Source organism: Juglans microcarpa x Juglans regia, chromosome 4D (genome assembly GCF_004785595.1).
Source record: "Juglans microcarpa x Juglans regia isolate MS1-56 chromosome 4D, Jm3101_v1.0, whole genome shotgun sequence".
Taxonomy (NCBI): Eukaryota; Viridiplantae; Streptophyta; class Magnoliopsida; order Fagales; family Juglandaceae; genus Juglans; species Juglans microcarpa x Juglans regia.
In genome coordinates this window covers 34,468,649-34,494,741 of record NC_054600.1, presented here as the reverse complement: position 1 = coordinate 34,494,741, position 26,093 = coordinate 34,468,649, and the positions used below count along the sequence as shown (strand labels likewise).

Here is a 26,093-nt window from a genome sequence, read left to right as displayed (position 1 = left end):
TTAAAGGTTTAACAAAATTAATATCTAACAGAGCTTTTGATCAATGATTAACACCAACTCACTAAAAATAAAGAATAATGATACATATAGTCATAAAGAGTACAAACGTAGTATAATCGTTTTGAAAAATAATAGAATCTACTATTAAAAAATTAATTTTTATATAAATCTCATATTTATTCATTTTTTTTAAAGTGATTACACGACACTTGAACACTCACAGCTACAAATATCATTTAAAAAAAAAAAAAAAAAAAGCAAGATATTTCATGTAACTGTTGCAAGGCCCTTTTGAATCCGGTAGGCGTGAGTGATGCAAATGGCCTCGTCAAGAACATGACTGCTACGAAGTTACAAACTGACTGAAAATCTTCTATGTTTGCTTTGAATTTCTTTACAGTTTTACACAACGCTAACAATCAGGGAACTAACTTGGCCCCCCACACCCCAAAAAAAAAAAAAAAAAAAGAGTGCCATTTTGTATGGATAGAGGAAGAAAACGCATTGTAATTTCAAGCCAAATCTGATGCCTGCGATGTTACATGGATTAAGAATCCCGGAGTATATTATCTGGTGTCCACTTGAGATGTAAATTTAGCTTTCCTGATTTAGCACCATCTAGGGGAAAACTATCCTGGAACTCCCCTTCTAATATGACCCTAGTGAGTGTCATGATGACTCTTCCTATTTTCTCCTGTAAGATTAGTAGATTTAACATAAGAATGCAAGTAGTTTATGTGGTCAATCAGGTCACAAACTCATACCAAGCTTGCTGTCATCAAACACAGAGAATACGATGAAATTTATATCAGAAAAGTTACCTTCCCAAAAGTGTCGTGGTCCCAAACTTCCACAATTAACATATCATGTAACGCGTCCTCCACAAGAAAGTCAAATGTTTGATTCCAGACTGGATTTAAGTTGTTGTTTAGAACCTGACAAGAATAATGTTCCAAGTATTTTAATCGAAGTATCCATGTATAGCAATTAGTATCTGACAATATAGCAGATGGCTCATACGGAAGGGACTTGGTATCTCCAGTACAAAGGGTGAACTAGTTGCCCAGAAACGAAGAGTTTAGATGAATTATATTCTTGTGAAAAAGCAAACAAAGCTCGAAAGAAATGGATGATTATTGTGATTGAGAATCTGAATCTCACCCGAGTCTTAGCTTTTGTTTCAGATTTTTTCATAATAAGGACGACAAAGGGGTCTGCCTTTCCCATTAAATCCACAACTGGCAAGTCTTCAGCAGCTATTACTGTCACAGATAACACTCCTCTCACAATGACACCGCTCTTCTTCTGTGCTGCAGTTTTTCCAAGATCGCCAACTGCTGTTTCATCAGCTCCACTCTTAAGAGCCTTCTTCTCCAAATAGGTCAAGGAGCTTTCAGGGTCAAAAGGGTTTTTAAAGATATTTTCCATGCCAAATGGACAGTACAAGAGTTCCAAGTGCACCTGAGGCCAATAAAATGTAATAGACAGATACTAAATAATCATTAATTAACTTGTTGAGTTAGAGTAGTGAAATGAGGTTTCTATAAATATAAGAACTATAAGGAGTGGATGGGAAATGTTATGGCAATCTTCCTCTCACTTTTTTGGTTGGCCACTCCAAGAAACTCACTTTTTTAATATTTGACTCGTCTGATATTTTCATGCCAATTCTTTTCTGGTCAAGTTGATTAAAGAATACCTTTCAACTCTGAAAAGGATGAAATGTCTATTTGCTCAAATTCTCCCAATTACTACGATCGTATAGAATTTTCACCTGGCCCCTATATTTAGTGTCTCTTTGAACCTCCAAATCCTTCACCAGTGGCAACCACACATCCTTCACTTTACCAGGCTGAAGGTCCTTCAGTGGCACTTGAGCACAACCAATGAGTTCGGAAGCCTGAATCCCTTCATCATCAAAAACTCTTACAGTCAAGTGTTGTGTTGAATCATCCTCAACAATGAACTCAAAGTGCTCGTTCCAGACTGGATTCAATTGATTATTCTGAAAATAAAACAAATAGCTGAAGTTTAACTGCATCAAAGGTGGGCAGAAAAAGGTTAATGAATTAGATGAGTTGTCTTACAATTATTTTGCTGGTTTTCATTCTGTCACGTAATGGGCGTATGAATAAGACCACATACGGATCGGATTTCCCAATGATATCTTTATTTGTCAAGTCCTTTGCTCGCACTAGCTTCACTTCTAATGTTCCAACAGGCTTCAACTCTAGGTTGCTAAGATAAAACAAAATCAAAGATGATTCATCAGAAAAAAGAAAAAAAAAAATGTTCCTTCGTTTTTGAGCATGTTAGTATGAACACAAAGGATTCTTTTCAGCAAAGAAAAATTGTGGCTGGGCAGTGGCTCAAGCGTATCCACTATAAATATGCATGGACCATCCTGTAAAGTATGTACAAAGATGAACATCTTCAGTGACAAAAATTGACTTGATCAGTTTGCATCCAAGGCAGCTATCCTTTAAAATGAGTTGGGTTTTGTTATCCTGGTTTGAATTACAGACTTATAGAAAAATGCAATCCAAACGACTGAATCAAATTGCTCATTTGTCTCACATAAAAATGTTGAATCAATAAACATAGAACTATGCATACCATGCGGTTCCACCCCAATAGAGATTAGACATATATATAATCAATTTTCTAAATAAAAAAAAATTATTCTTAATATTATGTATTATTAATTGCTGCAGGACCAAAATGGGGTTCACCAAGTTAAAAACCCTGTTAGAGAATTATGCATGTAAGCCATGCTAGGAGTGTGGCAACCAGATCTTCAACTGCAAGGCAAATCTAACTTAGATGAGATCAACCAAAGCTAATCTCAACTAAATACCCAAAGATAATCTCAACTAAATACTCCAGCACAAGCCTTTATCAGGTAATAGGATTTTTTCTGAGAGGGGAAAGGGATATATAGGTCACTTAAAGCTAGCATACCTATAATCCCCAGGCAATATGGTTACTATTTTCCGAACCGGCCATGTGATAGAATCTTCAACAGCATCCCGTATTGTTTCCTGAATGACATTATAATTTAACACTTGAAATTTCCCACTCATTACAAAAGTGGTAGAAATAACAGAAATACAAGAAGACGAGCTCACTCAAACCTCAATAGCATCAGAAATCCCTGGGATTGTTGATATATCACCACCAACAATTTTAAGAGTAAAATCCAGCTTTTTCTGCAGCGAGAAGAGAAAAGTTAGGATATGAAATTTAAGGGCATCCCATGTTTGTATACTTATATATCTCTATATGCTAAATTTTTTATGTAGAATATTATGTATGGATGTATGCTGAAATATGTCCCTGCAAAAAAATATTTAATTCTATCTATATGCATGCACATGGAATGAGCACTTAAATATTCATAAATCTGGCCTTCCCTAAATTTTCTTGCCTTCTGGTTGTTAATATAAGCATTAAGATTGTTGAGTATAAGAAAGATAATAACAGTTCACCTTTTCTCTCAGTGAATAAGAAACAGCTCCAAAACAAGGAAACTCATCAACAAGTGGTTTGAAGATTAACCTGAAAACCCCAGTGAATCCAATATTTTTTACCTGTATGAACAAGTTAGAACAGAAAACAACAATGATGAGGGACGGTATTAAGGCAAAAGCACAATACCTCGGAAAGCTTTCTTATATTTCATGACAAGTGCAAATTTTTTGTATATTATACTTAGAATACATACATATTCTCGCTAATCATAACAAGTGCAGAACCAAAATTTGCTCATAAAAAAAGTGCAAAACCAAAATGCAAATAGTAATTGAAAAACTTCACTCTCCAAAAGAAGAAATTTTGACAAGATGGTGTTAGTAGGAAATGTATGTAATTTGACATTTTAAGTTCAAGGTGCCAAACTGTATGACTAAGGTTTGATGGTGTATTATTCTCATGCAGAAGAGAGAGCATTAAACTGCATAAGATGATAGTATAACATGAAATAGATGCCACTCTACACAAGAAATAATGCTACTTATTTGTAGCTTAGACTGTAGACCATTTGCATCAATATTTAAATAGCACGCACCTGAATTTGCCAAAAAGGATTAAACGTTACCAATGATATCCATTTACTGAGAATAACGATATAAATAATCCCAACCAAATATCTGTGCATTTCATGCGCAGAGAGAGAGTCTATCCAGAACAATTGTTCACATGGAAGCTGATTCATGTTAATACGTATATACTGGAGGTTTTCAAAGTAAATGCTGTGCCTTAAAGAACTTCAAAATCACCAAAAAGTCAGTATAAAATTTCTATGGGAATGTCGATATAATGCAACTGTCTCGGGCCGGTAGATCAGTTGCACGCCAACATTTACTATAGAGATGTTGGGAAAGGTAAAAATCGATTGTGAAGCTTATAGCCAGTATTAACAGGCTGTCAAAGCCACAAACGGAGTGTTAGATTCTTACATCAAGAGGCAAGTATGACAACCATGCATCATCCTTTACTTGGGCAGGATAAGAATCAATCCTTCAAGTTCTATCCTTCTTTAATAGATTAATCTTGATGATAACAAGAAGCACAGCTTGACAGAATAAGCATAAAAACTATTTGGTTCAGTATTCAAATGCTCATATTATACCTTGAAACAAAACACTCAAAACAATGTATATTTAATTCATAACTAAATTTAACAAAGGCCATTAATGAATCTCTATGGATTAAAGGGATGCATATGGCTTTCCAAATGTCATTAAAGGGGAGAAGTCAAATCTTCTAATTTCACACCAATCAGAAACGTCAGAAATAAGCATGTGGTTACTGAGCATAAGCAAGATGGCTATGGAGCATGAGCAGTAAGCTAAGGCTAACCTGTACAGGTAGTGTAACACCAACTCTAGTTTTTATATCAAGTGTAATATTTGGGTTACCATCCCACTGCATCTCCAACTCCAAAGTGACTCCGTGACTATCACTTTCACTTTCAATAACAGAAACTCCTAGAGAAAATCAAGAACTCAGGTGAGTGTTATCACAAATCTGATGAATGAATAAAAACAGCATATTCTCCCAGAATTTATCACTTTCATGTCTGGATGGAAGAAGCGATTGGAAACCTGTGTTTAAATAAGTACCAAGTTGAAAGGGCTTAAGAAGAGGCAGAATGACTTCAACAATAATCATTTCTTAGACCAGCTGTCAAAAGGAGACACTTGAGTTTGATTGAGGGGCACGTATTAGGGCTCTACTAATAAACTAGAAATGGCCTTTTCTTGCTTGTGACTCGCTAGTTTAGTAAAATCACACTTTTCATTTTGATAGGAGTGGGTGCTTGCTGGGCAGAACACTCTTCATTCTTCATCCGCAACTAATGAATGTCAGGTCGGGGTTTATACTTGCTCCTGTTTATCGTCATGTATGCCACAACTTCAACTTATTGCCAACAGCAGATCTCACTATTGTTTTGGCTCTGCGTTGAAGTGTGTGACTAAAGGCTTGAATAAAGAAATTTTTTATTTATTACTTCTCTCTAAGATAACTAAATTCCTCCTTTCAATTATAAATTAGCCTTTACAATATATTTTAATTTTTGAATCAATAAAGCAGCATAACAAATTTGGCACCTGAATATTTTGATCTGACATACAGGTTTCTTCTTTCTTGAAATCTATGTGAGAGAAAACAGAATGTTTGCTTTGAAAATTTTAAATTCCAGAAAGGGGAAAAAAGATAGTTGTTTTCCCAAATCCCTCGGTTTTTGAAACATCTACTGGCCAGAATAACCTTTTCAGGAGTCTTACTTGAAAGTTATAGGCGAGCTCCGACGGGTATATCAAAGGAAATTGCAACAGTAACAGAAAATCACACATTGAAGAAACGATTATACCATGGTATTTTGGGTGTTATAGACGCATTAACTAGACAATTATTATCAGATGAATCTCATCTTAATCATGTAGCAGCTACCAATCGTAAACTGATGCTGTAAAAGTCAAACCGACCTGTAAATTGGGGAGCCACAGTGCCGAGGGTTAGCTTGGAGAACTTGAGGGAAGCTAAGACCGCTGGTCTATATTGCTCAAGAATTGGCTCCACATTGTTTCTTATCAGCTCTGATGCTGCCTAAATTTAACAACTTCCCATGATTACCACATCAAACCCAACAAATATTCAGCACTGTTCCGGTGAAATTTATACAAAGAGAAGAAAAAATTACCTCATCAACATATGGCCAAATCTTGTCAAGTTGGAGATTAAGCCAAGTTAACTGCACATAACAAAGACATCAGTTTGAGCGCACAGATCATATACACACTGACACACATGTATATATATGCTTGCACAAACGCAGGTGGACATACATACATACATGGCACGTGCATGCATATATTCATATAGTTAGAAGGGGAAGACACAACAAATTATCTAGCTTGTAGGTTAAACATAACTTCTGTCGCTGCGAAAATACGACCCAAGTTGGATAAAACTCATCCGGAAGGATCTTTCTCGAGTCTTGCACCGTCATTCTTGCAAATGCTGCCACCGTCTTTGCCTAACGACACATATAACATCGACATGGATCAGAATAGGAGAAGTTAAGAGTAATATCTGAAGGATAAGACGAAATAACACGAGTGTTACAAATGGGATTGAATAGATGACAAGGAATATGGATTGAATACCAGATCGGAACGACGCTTGGATCGGATTTTTTCATAACGAGCGAAAGAGATTATCAAGCCAACGCCGAGGACAATGCCCATAAACATACCGGCATAGAAAGTCATCTTCCGCAAATCTTAGAGATACCACACTGAAAAATACAAGAAATTCATAAGTTATGTGTCGATCTCGGGACGATCTTTAGCTGAAACATGAATTTCTTAGTGATTCAGTCAGCCTCGGGTGGCCATTCTGATAAAAACAGAGCTTCTTTGGCGATATGACAGAGAGAGTTTCATAATTAATTGATTATTAAAATATTAATTATTGGATTTCTTTATGAATATCATCTATTAAGTCTGGAATTAAATGGAAAGTAGTTGTATTCTTTGCTTTAGCTTGCCTTGCTTTCTTTGCAGGTATGCCACGTTATTTAATCTGATCATATGATCGTCGACCGATTGCAGCTAATAAATAGATTTTTAAACTGATGACGTCAAAAAAATTACACAACATTCCCTCAAAAACAAACTTATTTTTTGATAAATTCTATTTCTAATCTCTAAATAAAGACGGCATGCGTAAACACTTTATTAAATAAAAAATATATATAGTTTTGAGAAAAATATTATTGTAATTTTTAAAAAAAATTAAAAATAAAATTAATTAAATTTATACATAAAATCTCTAAATAAAAACTGTACGCAATGTTACTCTTATTTTTTTAGTCTCCCATTATAATTCGGAAAATTTAAGTTAGAATATATTTCTTTTCCTTTTTACAATTAATCATGAGATCTACGACTAATTCGTCAGTTGGCTTGCCGGCTAAACTTTGATTATTTTGGTGGGTGGAATCAAGCCAATCTCAAACTCGGTTTCTTCGATGCCAATCCAAGTCATGCTAGTCGAAATGCCAACTCTGCACGTTTTGAATTTTAGGCTTCGGGTATTATTCTTATAATATATCATTATTATTTATTATTATTATTATTTAATATTTTATCATTATTTTTTACTCTTAATACCTAAAAATACCTTGATACACAAACACAATCCGTCTTCTAAAATTCTAAATTCATCGCATTATATTTCACAAAACTTAATAAATAATACTACTTATCACCTCTTTTACTATCATTATTTTATTATTTTATAATATGATATTAAATAATTAAAAATTATTTATTATATTTTATTTATAAATCTATCTTTTAATATCACATAAAAAATATTAAGAAGATGATTATAAAAATAACGATAAATAAATTTTTCTAAAATCATAATTACGAATTTCTATTTGTCACGTATGTGTGATATGAATTAGCGTCTGGCCCGCCGGCATTTGACCATTACTTGCAATGCCATCTGGACGTATCCTATGGTTTCTTTGCACGGAAGCCCAATATTTAGGGTGTGTGTGGATGTTAAAGTGAATTGAGTTGTAATAATAAAATATTATTAAAATATTATTTTTTAATGTTATTATTATTTTAAAATTTGAAAAAATTAAATTATTTATCATATTTTATATTAAGATTTGAAAAAATTATAATGATGAGTTGAGATGAGTTTGATAACTAAACGAAACTTTAGTTCCACTTGTTCCAGCCAGCACTTTTACGTACAACTGCAGTGAAAGTGCCACGTCAGAGTCTATATTAAAAAAAAATAAGAAGAAAACGACTAAAGGAAATAAACTAAATGAAAGAAACCAACGAATGCTCAATCTTTGTTATCTTTATTGGCTTGACCAAAATTAAAAGATAATTAAAATTTAAATAATATATACCAAAAAGATTCTATATTAGATTGGGCATTTTTAAATAATTTAAATTTCTACTACAATGATTAGCTAAAGATAAAAAATCACAATTGATTTATTAAATATTAAAATATTAATTTCTCACTCCAACTACTTGTAAGTGTTTATATAGGTGTAGATTTTTTATTGACATTAAAATAGATATGTTGCTAGATATTTGGTTAGTGAATAAGAAATTTAGATAGAATTTTAGATAAGTTAAATATTAATTTTTGGTTATTAGCATTAAATGACTTTTGAAAATATGGATTTTTTAATATTAATTTAATTAGAATATAATTATTATTAATATTAAATTAATAGAATTATAAAATACGATACAAATAAATTAAATAAAAAAATTATTAATTTAATAATATTTTATTATTATATAAAAAGTGAATGACTAATTCAATGTGGTGATTGAATTTAAATAAAATAGATAAATACAAAAAAGTGTGATATTGGCTAAATTTTGAAGATGCATTTAGCCAAGCCAATGAAGATGTTCTTAGAAGAAAAAGAAGAGCAGAGGAATCATCTTCTACAACTCAGATATGTGGTTGCCTTCGTGGGTAGGAGAAAAAGCTTTCGCAATGATGGGTCGGTTGTGGATTTGAGTAAAATTTGGTTTGGTTTTGAATGACTGGTTTGATTGTGTCTTGTGTGTAAGAGAAAAAATAGAGAGAGTGGTCGTCGGCGTGGGTAGGAGAAAAGAAACAGAGAGAGGTCTGTAGAAACTAAAGAAGAGAGAGGTCTGTGCGAGTCGTCGTGAGTAGGAGAAATTTGGACAGCTGCATATTTGCTTTCCAAGATACTGCATCCCATTTAGATCTATGAAATAAATGCCTCAAATTTTTTTTTGGTTGGTGATGATGTCTTTGGTATTTTTATAAAGGAAGTTGTTGATGGGTTGGATTAATCCTTTCCAACAATTTTTTGCAAATTCAAGGTATCCAATCATTCACGTTTGGAAGAAAAACTCTGCGATTTTGGGTTTGGAAGGGGACTGATTGGGACTATGCATGGCTTTAGCTGGTGACTCTTTTAAAGAACATGTAACAAGGCTATCCTGAAATTTTTGAAAAGCCACAAAAGAAGGAAAGATATCCCCAGAATTCAATCTTCGTGGGCTTCTAGCAGGACTTGAAAAAACACTAGTGGGAGCTCCTGGCAGGAACTTTCAGCATGAAGTTGCAATTAAGAGCTTCATTTTATTCTTGAAGCAATCCCCTACAATAATTGTTTGAAGACTTGGCTGAACTTATGGTAGAACAAGAAGGGAAAAAATCAGTGCTTGCTCTATGTATGTAATTAAGACAAAATTCTCCTTTCGAACCTTAGATTTTTAAATAAAATCATGGATTAAACTTAATAATAATCCTTTTGTTTGCTCTTAAATCGAGTTGCTCCCTAACTTTTTATTCAATTTTGAAGAATAGTATTATTTCAATTTTTTACGTTTGTATAAGTAGCTACTAGATATTGGACCCGTAACGCGAAAGATAAAATACATAATGAGAAGGCATAACATGCAACTATATTATATGCAAGTTGCACAAAATTAAGCCATATGCTGCGACGTTTCCATCACGAAGTCTGAAACCCAAAACTTTGGTTGAGATATCTTTATATATTTTCTACAAATCACTGGAGAACCGTGGACTACAAGAAATTAGGTATTTTTCAGTATTTAAAATCGTCACAAATATCTATAATAATCACTGTATTTGATCATTTTCGGCAATTTATAAATCGCTACAAGTTCAACGAAATCCTAAAGCTGCTTTTGATCAATTTCAGCAATAGGCAAAAATTGTCACAAAAAACTAATATTTCTGACAATTTTAGTATGTTACAAATTTTTCAAAAATCGACGGAAATGGTCTTCCCATTTACCATTAAAATCGCTAAAAAATTATTTACGGCGATATGTATCGTCACAAAAAGTTAATAAATCGCTGCAAATAACTCATTATTTTTTTCAGCGATTTTAAATTATCGTCGCTATTAAGTATTTCCAGCGGGTAAGTTTCACCGCAAAATATTATTTCCGGCGATTTAATGTTACCAAAAATATCTTTATGCTATGAAAAAAATATTTTCGGAGAATTTTACTAGCCGAAAAAGGTGTTTCAGAAAATTAAAAAAAATGTACAAAACATAATACAGAAAAAATATTATACACATCCAAGTTTTGCAGACTTCACAATTTTACCTTACACTATGGATTGCACTAATATTCTTCTTACATACTCAAAAAAGATCCAAAGTATATAGTAACTACACTAAGAACTGCACCAAAACTAATCCCAAACTTGTTGAAAGGGAAAAAGCAGAGTTGAGCAAGATCATTGAACTTAACAACAAAATACTCTAAAAAAACACATTTGCAGGGAGCTCCCTACAAGGATTGAAGAGTATCACAAGAATGCCAAATAAAATTTGTCAATTAACAACAAAATTAATGTAACTTAGTTAACTTTTTGTTGATTTTATTTTCTTGTTTTGCCAACAATCACATTGCATAACCACAAATAGGCATAATGATAGCTGAATATTAGGATCATATAAAATCTTTGTATTTACACTTCTACACAATCCTAGTAAGTGAAGAGGCAGATCCATTTTATTCAAAATTTTGAGCAAGAAACTTTACGAAGTTAGAAGTTAACTTGTTACATTATGTATCAAACTAAGACAAGTAATTCCAAATGATTTTGTAACTCCAGAAAAGCACCAAGTCATTAATGGGACTGATTTGCAGCAACTAAATCAAACAAAAAACATAGTAATAATAGATGACAGTTTTTTTTTTCACCTCAAACTTCAACTAGTTTAAGTTGTTTCTCTAACCTTCGAGCTTCCTCCTTTTTCTATAGACTTCACTATAATTTTTATGGTTTCTATGAAAGTTTTTCTAATGTCACATATTTAGATTTTAAGGTCATTTGGTATTCATAATAGTAAGAAAACAGAAAGATCTACACAACTCAGTGTTAGAATCTATTGTGAATTCTCTTACTGTTTGCTTATGGTCTCCCAGAATTTCTTCGTTTCTTCTTTCGTAAGACTCCACCATTGAATCTCCTCATATGCTCATGATTAAAGTTGGTCAATAGCTAGATAATTGAGCCCAAACAAAAGCAAAGCAGAAAATAAATTCATTCTGAAGCAGAGGAAATAATTCATAGATAGAAATTGGGAATCTTCATAGGCCTCTTGAGCATTCACATGGTGTGTGGAGAACACTAGGAAAAGTAAACCAATTGGATAAAAAAGTCATTAACTGAGAATTTGAACTTGATAATTCTAAATTGGGACTTGTACCAAAATTTAAAACAAAAACATAAGAACCCATAATCTGATTTTTGACAGATATTGATGACAAAATAAAATATTAATAAAAAAATCATAACATCCTCTCGAAGACAAATGGAAGACAAATCTTACGTTCTTTGCTGATTTTGAACCAAACCTTTGAGCTGATGGTGGTGGATGAAGTTGAACACTTCCTGCATCATAGTGGTAAACCCACAAAATAAGAGACAATTTTTTTTAAAAAAAAAATGGCTCATAACATTGATAGGTTGGGAAATCTATGCACCATTTACTTCAGAGTGACCATTTATCGTCAAAGCCTTGGTTCTCTGAGAAAAGAGGAATAAGAAAAAGGTTCAATGGCATTAATAGTTTCAACCATAAAGTACCAAGAAAGAAAGGAAGAGTGCTTACAACTATTAAAATAAGAATACATAAATAAAAGAATATTTCTTCACAGCAAGGAACAAAATATATATAAGGTCTTTGACCCTTAGAATACGAAAAAGTGTCCAGGTACCATGAAAACCTTGAAAGAACATCAAAGATGGTTATTTCAAGAGATCAATTAGGAGCTTAATGCTATTCCTTTTTCATCATTGTCGGCCTATTTTTTTCACAAAAACAGTGGAAGTAAAGAATAAAGATAGACAAAGGCAGCAAGAGAAAAACAAAGCTGCTCTCCCCCTCACCAGTCATAAAACAAAATGACAATAAGAGGATGCTCCATAGCAATTAGCACGGATGGCGGGGCTCACTCTCCAAGACCCTAAAAATCTCCACAACATTTTTAATTTTTGCTATACAAAAGAATATTATACAAGAAAAATGATATATACAATTTCTAGAGGCCGGTTCACATAAGTACTTTATAAAAAAGTGAATCTCATCATGAAAAAGTGTTAAAAATTTACTTTTTCTTGATAGAATCTATATTTTTACAAGAATTTTGTACAAGACTTGTACATTTAGAACTTATAACTAGCATTACTCTCGTTATAAAAAAATTAACTGTAAGCTAGCTTTAGATGCCACATTTTTCTCATTCATTCAAATGTTGACAGTCTTCCATTCAATACAGTTTCAAACCACCACTTTTTCAGACACCACCGAAGCATGCACATGAACATAAGGATCCAAAATTTAGATAAACAGTAATTCACTGACTTCTTAATATGATAGAGGGAAGAAATAACAATTTAAATGCATCCCGCATGCAAAATTCAAGAAAAATAATATCAACAAAAGAATACAATAATCCATTAACCTTGGTGTAGAGGAAGAGAAATGAAATTATTAACATTTATCAAACAATAACTACCCCACCTTATAAATGCAGATCAAATGTCAACTTTCAAGTCAGTGCCAGTTATTCCAAGATTCAAAGAAAATCTTAAAAACAAAGGACAAGCTTAAGAGACCATCTGAATCAGAGCAACCTAAGAACTAATAAGAAATTCTTCTTGGATACACAAACCATAGCTAAAACAATAAATCAAGAAGTAAAAAAAGAAGAACCCATGCTAGAAATTGTACATACAGTGAAACAAATGCTCCGCAAGAGTATCATTAGGCATGTAATTAGCAACCAGCAACCTCTCATCTCCATCATAGTAATACCCAATCAAATTGGCCAGCCTCAGATGCCTTATTTGCCCTACTCCCCGTGGCTCCTCCTCATTTGGTGGCAGTGGGTTGCAAACAGAGCAAGGGAGAGAGGGAGGGTCTCGGGTCGCTAGGTTAGGCGTAGAGGAGAAGGGGCTCCGACGAAGGACTGGCGACGACGTTGAGCTGTGGGTGGTGGCAAACGGTGCCCCCAGCGACGACGATATAGAGAAATCTGAGAGAGAGAGAGAGAGAGAGAGAAGTGAGGCCAGAAAGAGATTGGCATGGGGCTAGGGGAAAAGGAGGGGGTGGCCATCGAGATGAGGTCGCGGTAGCGTGCTGGGCCTTTGGCAATGGGCTGTGTGTGGCGAAGGCTTAAGGGAGAAGAGGGACTGGGGAGAGAGAGGGGAAGGGGGAGAGACGACTGGTGGGAACGAAATGAGAGAAAAATGTAACACTAGGGTTTTAAATTTTATTAGCTTTTCCGACGCTTTTGACTCGCCGCTAATAAGTTTAAGGCCCGGTTTGTATTCGCAAGTCATCTCAACTCATTTCAACTCATCTCACTGCTATTCATTATTATTCATCAACTTTAACTTATAAATCTCACTACTATTCACAACTCATCTCACTACTATTCACAACCCATTTCAACTCATCTCAGCTCATCTCAACTCATCTTCGAATCCAAACGATACCTAAATGGGTGTATATGTTTTTACAACGACAATATTCGTCGCAAATAGTATGTATTGTAGCGATTTTCTTTAATCGACAGAAATTTAATGCCACTACAGTTAATAATACTTTGTTACGATAGCAAAAATCGCCGCAAAAGATACAAATATCGCTACAAAAGTGAATTGTACATTTTCCTCCGTAATTTCTTAACTTCGCATCGAAAATTAAGCGACGACTTGGAAATCGCCGGAAATAACCTCTATTTGCTACAAGTTTTTTTTCGACAATTTTAAAATCGTTGGAAAATGTCTGATTTCTTGTAGTGGAGTCAGTATTTCTTCGATCTTTGCAATAACGCATATGAAGGCAATTTTCCTGTGTACCAAGGAGATGGGTCGAGCCAGAGGTTGTCTTGTCTCTTCTTAACGGAGAGCAGGATGAGCCCCACAATTATCCAAATAATTTATCTCAACTTCCACTACAATGAAATATGGGAACAGCACATGACCCAAAACTTACACTACAATGCAAATCCCTTTTGCTATATTTGGTGGCTTCGCTTATCTAATTATTTCGTTTCGAACACCATACGTATATCTACATTTGAAAATAAAAGGATGTAATCATGGAAGTGAGCATTTCGACGTAAGACAAACGTACATCCTTTGTGTGTGGGTAGTATCATCATGTACTCTGTGATCGATCATCACTGATCAGCTAATTTTTTTTACTCTTATGCACTATTCTCAAGTACTAATTTAACATTTATGGAAGTTAGGAACTCATCATTTATTATGAACTTCGAGTGTAGACATTAATTTATTATAAAAATATAATGATATTCTTTTGCTAACAGCTAGGGGTGTAACTGGTCCGGTCCGGTCCAATTTTGGACAAAATTTAGAGCTGAACTAATATGCACTGGTTTTATATTTTCAAAAACTGATTACGCACCGGTTACCTTCCTAAAACTGTACCTTCAATTTTTCCAGTTCGGTCCGGTTTTAATAGTATTAGTATTAGGGCATAAAATGTAATTAATATACTAATATATATTAATATACTAATGTATAGTAATTAATTAAAGTGAAATGTAATTAATATACTAATGTATATTAATATTACTAATATATTATGTATTTATTAAAATGAATATGTTGAGAATTTATTGGGCCATCAAATGTTATTAATATATATATATATATATATTTTATGTTTAAAGCATATGATCAAATAAATTTTTATGTTTAAGATTAAAATTTTATATTATAAATTATAATAACATTATCTATCTATAATTATAATTTATATTATTATATTATATATAATATATTAATATTAATATTATATATTATATTATATATAATATATTAATATATATTAATTTAAAATATATAATATAGTGAATTGGTCTGGTCCTGTCCAGTCTGGTTCTAAAAAGTATAGAATCGGAGCTGGACTGGTATCGGCCGGTTTTGGAATTACAGAAACTGGTTCCGGACCAAGCCAGACCAAAACTGGACCAGTTCCACCTGTTCAGGCCCATTAGGTCCGATTTTTCAGTTAAATTTTACACCCCCAACAACGAAGATTATCAATAAAATTGAGAGCTGATCATCTTCTAAACAAAATGGAATTTATTTTAATTTAATTATAATAAAATTACTGACATTAATAGATAATAAGATTATTTTTTTAAACAAGAAATAATATAAAATATGACGAGGGAGTCCTCACTTAAAAAATAAAATAAGCCAATATAATTTAGGACATATATGATAAAGAAAAATGAAATACTTACAACTCTTTTTTACAATTTTTATACAATCATATGTTGAATGAATGATATTTTTATAAAATGACTTATAAAGATAACATTATTATACATAAATACCTTATGTGAAGGAGGGGCCCATCCCAGAAGGCCCAGGCCGAAGGAGTTCAAGTCACGGAACTCCAAGCCCAAAGACGAAACCCTGTCATGGGCTAAGAGTCCGAGCCAAAGGGCCACGTGCCGAGCCCGTAACTGCAAACCTATCCAGAAAGACCTTTTAACACCAAGCTCGAATATACCAATGAGATCGCCCCGGGCCTCAGCAGCCTACCGAGCCCTACCGCAGGACGCCCAACTGTATGCGAACGGTTGAACGTGCCCCGTTGTGAACTTATAAAACTCAAGGCACACCTTATTCAATGAATGTGTCAGGAGACCCGGCATGCAACGGTGCACCCCAAGTACGAAGGACAACTTGACCACGATCTCCTTCATCCGCCTAAGCTGCGGACTGACACACTGTGGCAGTAGGAAATGAGTGGTAGCAGGTTTGATACCTAACACGCCACGATCTTTCTCGACAGCACAACACGAATTAGGTATAAATAACGGTCATCCATTCTATAGGGGAAAGGGTTCTCTCTTATTCTTTATTGTTCTTATTACTCTTCAGAGTTATTCTTATCACTAAAAGATTGTTTACTGACTTTGGTATCAGAGTGACCCCAGATTTCACCGGAGCCTTTTCTTCCTTTTAGTTGCAGGTGGCGTGAGCTTGGTTCTAGCAGAAGTGCTCGGATTGCGAAACACGACATTAACAATTTAACATTAAATATATAATTGTATAAAAATTAAAAAAATTCCAAATGTTTCATTACAAATATATGCCACATAAATTAAAGAGTAATGATACCCTTACACTTCTTTTATTACTTCTTTAATACCCAACTTTTTTTTTTCCTTTTACTCTTTGAATCTTGATTAAAAATATCAAAACATGACTTTCTTGTATAATTTAGAAGAAAATAAATTCAATCAACTAACGTAATCATGCAATTTAATTAAAAATAAATTCAGTTTCATAAAATATCTTCTATTTTAATGTAAAATTATAAAAAAAAAAATTATAAGTTTAATATTCTCCTTATAATTTATAACATATATATCACACTTAAGTGCTACAAAAATGGTTCTCTTTATTTTTGGCAGTGTTTTTTGAAACTCAAAGAGTAAAATAATGTAAATTTTTATATAAGATTGAATTTAATATAAATTAAATTTATTTTTAATTAAAGTATATAATTATGTTAATTGATTAAATTTATTTAATTTTTTATTTATACAAGAAGTCATACTCTGAAATTTTTAATTTAAATTAGAAGAGTGAAAAAAATTAAATAGTAAAATAATAGGAAAAAAGATATAAGTATCGTTACCTTAATTAAATGCAAGTTAAAGACGTTGAAAAGGTGACTGCCAGTCGCCAGAAGCTCTGGCTGTTTGGGGGATTCCGTAACTTCCTTTCCCGCTAATTTGGGACTTTTCCCAACCAAAAAAAAACCACGTGTTCTGCTGCGAATGGCCATGCGTAGCACATGATTTTCCCCCTTAGCATTCCCATCCAATTTCTTAATTTTTTTCTCTAAGAAATGAAATTTTTTCTATAGGACATTTCTTTTATCTTAAATTTTATTCAACTTTAAAAAAGTTTTTAAGATCTTATTTTCTATCATTTTTTTATTATGTTAAAATAATATTTTTTTATTATTTATTTATTATTTTTTCTCTCACTTCTATTTACAAACTTAATTACTCAATATTTTTTATTATGTTTTCAACTATTATTCTAGTAAATATTTTAAACAAAAATTTAAATTACTTTTTTATAGGTATGATAATATTTTTAAAATTAATATTTTTATATTTTAGTGATTATTTCAATTATTTTTAAAATTATTATTTAAGATTATAATAAATATGAGTACGAGAAAATGTATAGATGATTAGAAGAATAATTTATTTTATTTATTAGAATAAAATATTAATAAAAGATGATTTAAAAGATAAATAATAATTTCTTATATTTAAAAAAATATTATTTATCTCCTAAATCAAAATTTTAAAATAGAAAATTGAATGGTGGGGACTATTTTTCACAGGGTTAAACCCTTGAATTCACATGCGGCCTCACACATTCCGCATTTAAATTTCTACTCGCGGAGAGAGATAGAGACCAGGGGCCTGTACTATTCAAGCTCCCAGCACGCTCTGATCATTTCACTTTCCAAACCGTTTTCCAGTACACTGAACTCTCTCCAGTCTCCCGGCCCTCCATCTTTTGTTCTCCGGAAAGCAAAATAACAGCGACCAAACGCCCAAGCTAGCCCTCCAGTGAGAAATGAGAACTTGCCACGGATGCTCCCTTTGTTTCCTTTCGTCTCTTTGTGTGGTTTCGGTCGTCGTCGTTTTCATGCTCTCGGGTCATTTCTGTGAGCTGATGAGGTCCTCAGGATCGAATTCGGAGTTCTCCGTACCAATGGTTGAGTTGCAGACAAAATTCACTCGTGATGATCAAAACCGACCTGTACTTACCGGCGGCTTCAGTATTGGTTTTTACGTGAACCAGTTCGGGAACCGTACGGTATTAATACATTTCAGCCTGCGGCCTACTCTCTACCTATACACATATCAATCGTACTTAGAGAGCTGATTTCCGGACGAAAGATTGAAACCGACTCATATAAATTAAATATGTTTTCAATCACTTTGAGTTTGCTTTGAATTTCAGATATCTTTCTCTGTACACACATGCATTATATATGCGCAAGAAAAAACTGGAAAGGCCGAAACCGTCGTCATAACATTCCAAATCACCTTCATGATCTGTGTTTATTGAAATTTTATTCGAATCTGGTCGATTAATTTGCTCGCTTCAATTTCTGCGTTCTATTTTTTTTTTGACGATGCTTAATAATTCTTATCATACAATGCAGATCAGAAAGAAAACGAGACTAAGCAGAGAGCAAAAGCTCGAACAAGGACTTGCACGAGCACGATCTTCGATTCGCAGAGCAGCTTCGAAGCTCAATCTCTCAGCAACCGTCAGAGGCGACGATTTTGACCCCTCCGAATTTGTCTATCGCAACCCCGGCGCATTTTATCAGTAAGCCCTTTTTTATACCATAATTTTCTTTTTACCGATCGATTGAAAGCTTTGAAGTACTGCTTTTCTTCCAAGTCACCGCCAGCCTTTGCACCTACGTTTAACTTTCTTCGATCTTTCATTATCATACGGGTGTTAAAGATTATTATATCTTTTTCTTTTGATTTTCCTTCAACAGTTGAGTTTTCACGATAGAATTTCTTGTAATAAACGCCAGGTATGCGAAGTGCACAAGCACTCAATTCCCACTGCAGTTCCACAGTTCACACTTTAACACCCGTATGATCATTGCGGCTTAAAAATGCGGTCCTTCGCGAATACGTAATGGATACTGGATCCCGGTGAAAAGCCACAAAAGGCCAATGGTCCTCACTCTGTCGGACCAATCAAAGAAAAAAGAAAACTGAATCCTGGTGCTTCCTTAATGTGATAGCCGATGTGGTATGAGGATTAATAGAATGATGGCCTAGCTGGAACAATCAAAGATATGTCAGGCCATCAATTGAATTGCTTGCTTGTGTGTTAAAGAAGTAGAAATTGACCACAATATATCCAGCGTACTTCTTACTCGGTGGGATTTTAGAGTACTATCAGAATTGGAAAATCATAAAATATATCAATAATATTTAACTCCCTCGGTGATCTGATAACAACCAAGTTTTCCTAATTTAATTAATTTCCTGCAGTCATTTTGTTTAACTAGACCACTCTTACAGGATCGATACTGTGCCTCACTCTTGGGAGATCACTAATGTAGAATTAATATTCTATAATTATTATTCATATCATATAAATATTGTCATTATATATCTTGTTTAATTTCTTAAAAAAGTAGGAGCTAATATTTTTTGTCGTAATTATAGGAGCTAATTTAATATTTCTTATTAGTAGGTAATATATATATTAACGCCTTTTTACTTTAGTCTTAACCGCTAGCTATATATTCATGTGCTTAATTATCATCAATTCATTATTATCATGCAAATGATTTAGAACTAGTTGTAGAGAGTCTTATGTATATTCTAATTTGATGTTATATAAGTAATGATTGTTGAGGTAGTACAGTAATAATGATCATCAACCTTGAAACAGTTTTTATTTCCGGGTTCTCACAGCTGCATAGAGTACCGTGGCGCGCAATTCACTCAATGCCAAGAACATCATTTGCATGATCATACATGTAGAAATAAAATTGACCTTTTTACCCTTCACCAATATATAATCCCAAAAATTAATTAACAGGAGCTATGAGGAGATGGAGAGGAGATTCAAGGTCTACGTGTATTCGGAAGGGGACCCACCGATCACCCACGATGGGCCATGCAAGGACATATACACCATCGAAGGGAGGTTCATCCACGAGCTAGAGCATGGGGCGGGGATGTTCAGGACTAGAGATCCGCACCGGGCTCTCGTTTACTTCTTGCCCTTCAGCGTGACATGGATGGTCAAGTACATCTACAAACCTCTCTCTTACGACCTCACCCTTCTAAAGCAGTTTGTCTCTGATTATGTGGGAGTGGTTTCTATGAAGTATCCCTTTTGGAATAGGACTTGTGGGGCTGACCACTTCATGCTCGCCTGCCATGATTGGGTGAGTTTCTTTCTTTCTTTTCAGTTTCTCACTTAACTTCCTCATATCGTACGTACGTAGTGAGCTTAGGTTGACACCACAAGTTTTAGGCGTGCGCGTCGTTCTCGGCACTCATGATTATTTTATAAGTGGAATATTATTCCCACTTCCCAGGCTTCAAGAGTTTATCTTGGAATGTTACAAGTCTAAGAGAATTGAAATTGTTGCCTCACAGAATATTGTGCAGGTAGGCTTGTTTATTTATAAACGCAAGTAGTACAATGAAGATAGAAGTCTATTTACAATGAAAGTAGAAGTCTAGAAGTCTATCTAGAAGTCACTTGGCTGTGTTGCATCTTTATCGGAAGCGATGAGCTTTGCTTGTTAGCTGGAAGATTATCATGGAATAAAGAAGAGTGCAAATGAAAAAACTACAAAAAAATAAAGGTTGCCAAGACACAGCTATATATGCTATATAGTGCATGTTATCTTTTGGATGGTAATGGGAAAAAATAGCAAATACCAGTATCTGGCATCTGCAGTATGCATTTTAACTTTTTTGATACGTACAGTTTCAAACAAAAATTATCACTGGTAATTATTATGTATGCCCTCAAAATTAATTTACCATCTATATATAATAAAATTGCAGGGTCCCCATGTCGCAAAGGGCAATCCCTTCCTCTACAACACATCCATCCGAGTTCTTTGCAATGCCAACACCTCCGAGGGCTTCAACCCTCAAAAGGACATTAGCCTCCCTGAAATTCACCTCTATGGCGGCAACGTACCATCGAAACTCCTCACTCCCCCACCGGTCGATGCCCCACGTCCCTACCTTGCTTTCTTTGCAGGTGGCGTTCACGGCCCGATCCGGCCGATCCTCCTGCACCATTGGAAGAACCGTGACAATGATCTCCGTGTCTACGAATATCTCCCCAAAGAGCTAGACTACTACTCCTTTATGCTCCAGTCCAAATTCTGCCTATGTCCTAGTGGGCACGAAGTGGCCAGCCCCAGAATTGTGGAAGCCATTTATGCGGAATGTGTGCCGGTGATTCTATCGGAGTCTTATGTTTTGCCGTTCAGTGATGTATTGCGGTGGGAGGCATTTTCGATTCAGGTTGATGTGTCGGAGATTCCAAGGCTGAAGGAGGTATTGAGCGCAGTCTCGGAAGAGAGGTATAGGAGGCTTAAGGAGAATTTGAAGGTTGTGAGGAGGCACTTTGTGCTGAACAAGCCCGCTCAAAGGTTTGATGTATTCCATATGATTCTACACTCTGTATGGCTTAGGAGGATAAATATTAATCTTGAATAGACGGATCATATAGCAACAATAATTAATGAAGGAAATCGGAAAAAAGGGGAAATTTTTTTTTCCTCAAAATTAATTTATATACTTCTCTTGTAATTTTTAATTGAATTATTTGCTCTTAAATTTATTAAAAAAATTATAAGTCGTCGTGAATATACACTACATATTACTGATGTAGCATAATTTAATTTATAAGAAAGATTTACATAGATTAAAATTTTGTAAATCAAATTGTGTTACATCAATGATCATGTATATACAACTCGAGCAGTCGAGCTATACTAACGTGGCATGCATGCACATAGCACATCACGTGACAGAAATTTTCTTAAAATGAAAAAAAAAAAAAAAAAAATTCATTTAAAACACAAAAACATAGCATTTTGTTGGTGTTTCACATGCAAGCAAGTAATGAAATTTCACATCGAATAATGAAAATAAAAGCAAACTGCTAGAGGCCTTATGTAATTTGTTATGGGTCGTACCATCGTATGGATAATTCTTCCTCGTGTATAAATCATGAGATGATTTTTCATATATACCATGATGAAAAAGAAGCAGATCTAGATAGGCTATTGGCAATAAAGTCTTCTGTTAATTATCGATCCTTTTATTTACAGTATAAACAATAATTCCTTCCCGCACAATAAATGCGATTATTTATATACAGTCCAATAATATTCCAGGAATAATACATGTATGAGCTAGTCTAATTAAGATCGAAGAAGCGTTACAAATTTACAATAATATTATATATCCTTGAACCCCTTTTTTATTCACAGCCCTAAAAGCAAGTATTATATATAATTTAATTTGTACAAGTACTAGATGATTATTAATTAATTTGTGGAATGACGTGTCAAGGAATTAGCTAATTGCATGCATGCGCGCGCGCCCATGAGATTGATTACTTGATAGGAATAAAGTTGTGAGACAAGCGCTCGATGTGAGATTTGAGCATGTCTCCGAGAGATAAACGGGACCGTTCAGGCCAGTTGGATGGTGATCCCTTGGTCTCATTCTTGACTTGAAGGGCTATTGGACCCATGATCTCTTTCTTCATCGACTCCGCGAACGTCTCCATGTCTACCTCATTCCCTGAGATGTCTCTCACGTACAGAGCATTTACGGCCTTCTCTCCCTGCGTCGCTACATCTGCTCGGACAACGGTAAGACCATTCTCTCGAAGAACCCGAGTTATGTCGGACAGCAAGCCTACCCTGTTGTCTGCACACAGCTCTAGCCGAACTCCCTGCATGAATTTTAATCAATTAATTAACCATGCATTAATATTAATATTAATTAATTGATTAAAAGTAGAAATTCTAAAGTAGATCAGAAAGGGGAGCATGGTACTACTGGATTTCAATTGGAAGCTAGCTAGCTAGCTAGGAATTAGCGCTCACGTACCTCACAAACCCGACGCTCTATGGCGGCCTCTAAGCATTTTATTACGCGTTCCTTCTCGCTTTCTGTATCCAAAGCACACCCATCTAGATGTCGGATAAAATACTCCTGTAATCAACAGCTAGCTAGCATTAGCCTAGCTCCATAAATTAACATCCATGATGCTCATACTCTATATATTAATTGGCCTAGCTGCTGGCGACACACACACACATATATAGAGAGAGAAATCGATGCATATATACCTGGAAGGCATAACCTCTATCTGAACTTATGGAAGCATGGAAAATCATGTACTGCATGTCGGTGAGCGTGCATACTGTGTCGAACATGAGTCTTGCCCGATCCTTGCACTCTATGTTCACTATCGAGTACCGTTTCTGGTCACACCTCTCAATCTTCACCACTGTCTTCCTTCCTTCATCGTCACTATCCTCCGATCCCGTTGTTGTCATTGTTGGCAAGCTTGAGAGCGCGGATGGGACCTCAAAATCCCTAACTGAAAGCATGAGCTGATGCAACCGGCGTTCCACATTTGTCATATTGGTGCCTTCTTCGGAACCTTCAAGAAAACCCGCTTTGACTTCTTGTTGGTTGGTCTGGATCGATCCAATAAGGCTCGGGATGGTGGTGGCCCGGAGGACTGTGGAGAGGTGGTCTTCAATAGTGGCGAGGCGGTCGGGATCATCGATCGGGGTGCCTGAGGATTCGTGATCTGAGATGTAGGCAACACAAGCCAGGCGATCATTATGGCTCCATGCATGGGCTTCCACAATGTTACAATGAAGGTCGGCTAAGGCGGCTGATATCTCGGAGAATAGACCGGGCCGATCCTTTCCTGTCATTTCGACGGCCGTGTGCTCATTCTGGTATTGATCAGGTCTGAAAATCTTATTCGAATAGGTACTCTTTGCCTTGGCCGAATCTGGGTTTCCCCTTGCAGTACCTATTGCCTGCATGGCTTTCTCCGTGTTAGAATTTACCATTTTGTGCTTGCATGATTAATGCAAAAGTTACTTTTCCTGAAAAATGCATCACATGTACCATGAACTGCACGTATGGTAACTATTCATGTGTTTGGTTCCTAGCTAATTAATGTTTTTTTTTTAAAACATTCATGCATGCAAACAAACAAAAATTTGGGTGGGATCGTCCAAGCTTAGCTCAGAATCATATATATATATATATATATATATATCCAACAATTCAAAACTACATGCATCATGGGAACCGTATATGCAGGAGATAAAGAAAAGAAGGAAAATTACTTGCTGGATAGCGTTAATGATGTTCTGGTCCGTAAGTTTATTGCCATGCACGTCTTTAAGATGAAAAACTGCAAATTTACAAAGATTAATTGATCATTAAGAATTTTGAAACACGATCGGTAGTTGGGATGGGTTAAGTTAGAACCGTTTTAAAAGTTTATAACATTATGATACAGTTGGACCCATAAACTGGATGGTTAATGGAAGAACGTATGCACCATCCATGAACCACCCTGCGTCAGATGAAATGTAACTCTTTGATATTGTAAGGTTTAGGTCTGTCAAGATCTGCACCACTTCTAGGAGTAGACCCTGCTTGTTCACGCTATCAACCTGCAGCCATATAATTGAAGCAATCTTAATTGTTAGCTAGCTTTTCATTAATAACATAGAGAGGCCCTCCTCTTTCCAAAAATATTCCCTAGCTAGCTTTCCAAACTGATCAATCATGTACCTTTACTACAGTGCATGTTTCCATGCTTTCGTTGTCAATGCAAACTCTGCAACTGCAAGGCAAAACAAGAAAGTTGGTACATCTCGCTGCCGGCCGGAAATTCTATCTAGCTAGCGTGATCAAATGGCTAGCTAAGACTTTCAAAAGGCCAGGGGGATTTAAGGAGCAATGAATTACTTACGTGGGGCCATGTATCCTCTCTGGGAGGTTATCAAAGTCGGGATCAAAGTAAGGCCAGCAAACTTGGTTCATGCTGAAATTCATAGAGAGAGAGAGAGAGAGAGGTAGTTAAATCTCTGATTTCTAAACAAATTTAAAGTGTAAGATTCATCAGAGCTGAAGGAAAGGACCAGTAGTGGAATATATTAAGAGCTACATCTTTGAAGACATTTGAGCAGTTTTCGCAAAATAACCCCACATATATATTAAAAGGACGTTGGTAAGACGTTATTAGAAGGATATAAATCAAGAGGTAATTTCATTTGAACGTTGCACCTTAAATGTAGGACTATGGTTAAACCAACTAAGAGTTCTTATTTCTTAATTGGGGATCTACCACGTCAGGGCCGTCTCGTCATGCAAGATTAATACCATTATATGTTTTTCTACCTGAATACGAATATCATGACAATGATGCGATCGACATTCTATGCTAATTTATTTATTTACTCGGAGTAGGCCGAAAATCATCGCAATAGAATAATGTATCTCTATCTATTATATATATATTATATATAATATATATATATACACACATATATGTTTCAGAAATATAAGTAGGGAAGAAGAAGCTAAAAGAGACGCATGCAAGCTGAGATCAGGTAGAGTGGCTTACTCCGGAAAAACGAAGTGGGCCGTCAAACCCAGCTCACATATATATATATATATATATAATATAACCAACCCAGAAATGAGCAAACAATGGCCAAAACAGAGAAGAATCAAGTTGATGTCAGTTCTCTCCCTTGAAAAAGAATTAGAAGGGCTACCAACAACAGAGATCAACAGCTTATTCTTGGTGTATTTGTGGAGAGAGAGAGAGAGAGAGAGAGAGCAGTACTATTTTTGGGTTCTTGA

At 34.9% G+C, this 26,093-nt stretch overlaps 3 protein-coding genes across 4 annotated transcripts; 1 reads left to right on the top strand and 2 right to left on the bottom strand.

The window, feature by feature from the left end:
* Nucleotides 1–246: 246 nt before the first annotated feature.
* LOC121261542 (synaptotagmin-4) lies at nucleotides 247–6,985 on the bottom strand. 2 transcript variants are annotated; one of them, XM_041163969.1, is made up of 13 exons: nucleotides 6,672–6,985; nucleotides 6,437–6,541; nucleotides 6,206–6,256; nucleotides 5,991–6,111; nucleotides 4,861–4,988; nucleotides 3,489–3,590; nucleotides 3,135–3,209; nucleotides 2,962–3,041; nucleotides 2,088–2,238; nucleotides 1,775–2,005; nucleotides 1,162–1,461; nucleotides 822–935; nucleotides 247–694 (listed from the first exon to the last, which is right to left on the bottom strand). In XM_041163969.1, exons 1-13 carry the CDS (start codon nucleotides 6,774–6,776, stop codon nucleotides 548–550), a joined length of 1,710 nt encoding a protein of 569 aa, XP_041019903.1. In that variant the 5' UTR covers nucleotides 6,777–6,985; the 3' UTR covers nucleotides 247–547. The 2 variants fall into 2 exon arrangements, with proteins under 2 accessions (XP_041019903.1, XP_041019904.1); XM_041163970.1 differs by lacking the exons at nucleotides 6,437–6,541; nucleotides 6,672–6,985 and having other exon boundaries at nucleotides 5,991–6,107; nucleotides 6,206–6,242.
* An 11,061-nt stretch (nucleotides 6,986–18,046) lies between these two features.
* Nucleotides 18,047–21,976, top strand: LOC121259123 (probable glycosyltransferase At5g25310). The gene is made up of 4 exons (XM_041160617.1): nucleotides 18,047–18,477; nucleotides 18,830–18,999; nucleotides 20,242–20,593; nucleotides 21,225–21,976. The coding sequence occupies exons 1-4, from the start codon at nucleotides 18,235–18,237 to the stop codon at nucleotides 21,888–21,890; spliced, it is 1,431 nt and encodes a 476-aa protein (XP_041016551.1). The 5' UTR covers nucleotides 18,047–18,234; the 3' UTR covers nucleotides 21,891–21,976.
* Nucleotides 21,977–22,457: 481 nt separating this feature from the next.
* LOC121259095 (ACT domain-containing protein ACR2) lies at nucleotides 22,458–26,093 on the bottom strand. Its single transcript, XM_041160586.1, has 8 exons — nucleotides 25,852–26,093; nucleotides 25,198–25,269; nucleotides 25,017–25,068; nucleotides 24,781–24,895; nucleotides 24,563–24,630; nucleotides 23,540–24,247; nucleotides 23,298–23,402; nucleotides 22,458–23,139 (listed from the first exon to the last, which is right to left on the bottom strand). The coding sequence occupies exons 2-8, from the start codon at nucleotides 25,266–25,268 to the stop codon at nucleotides 22,795–22,797; spliced, it is 1,464 nt and encodes a 487-aa protein (XP_041016520.1). The 5' UTR covers nucleotide 25,269; nucleotides 25,852–26,093; the 3' UTR covers nucleotides 22,458–22,794.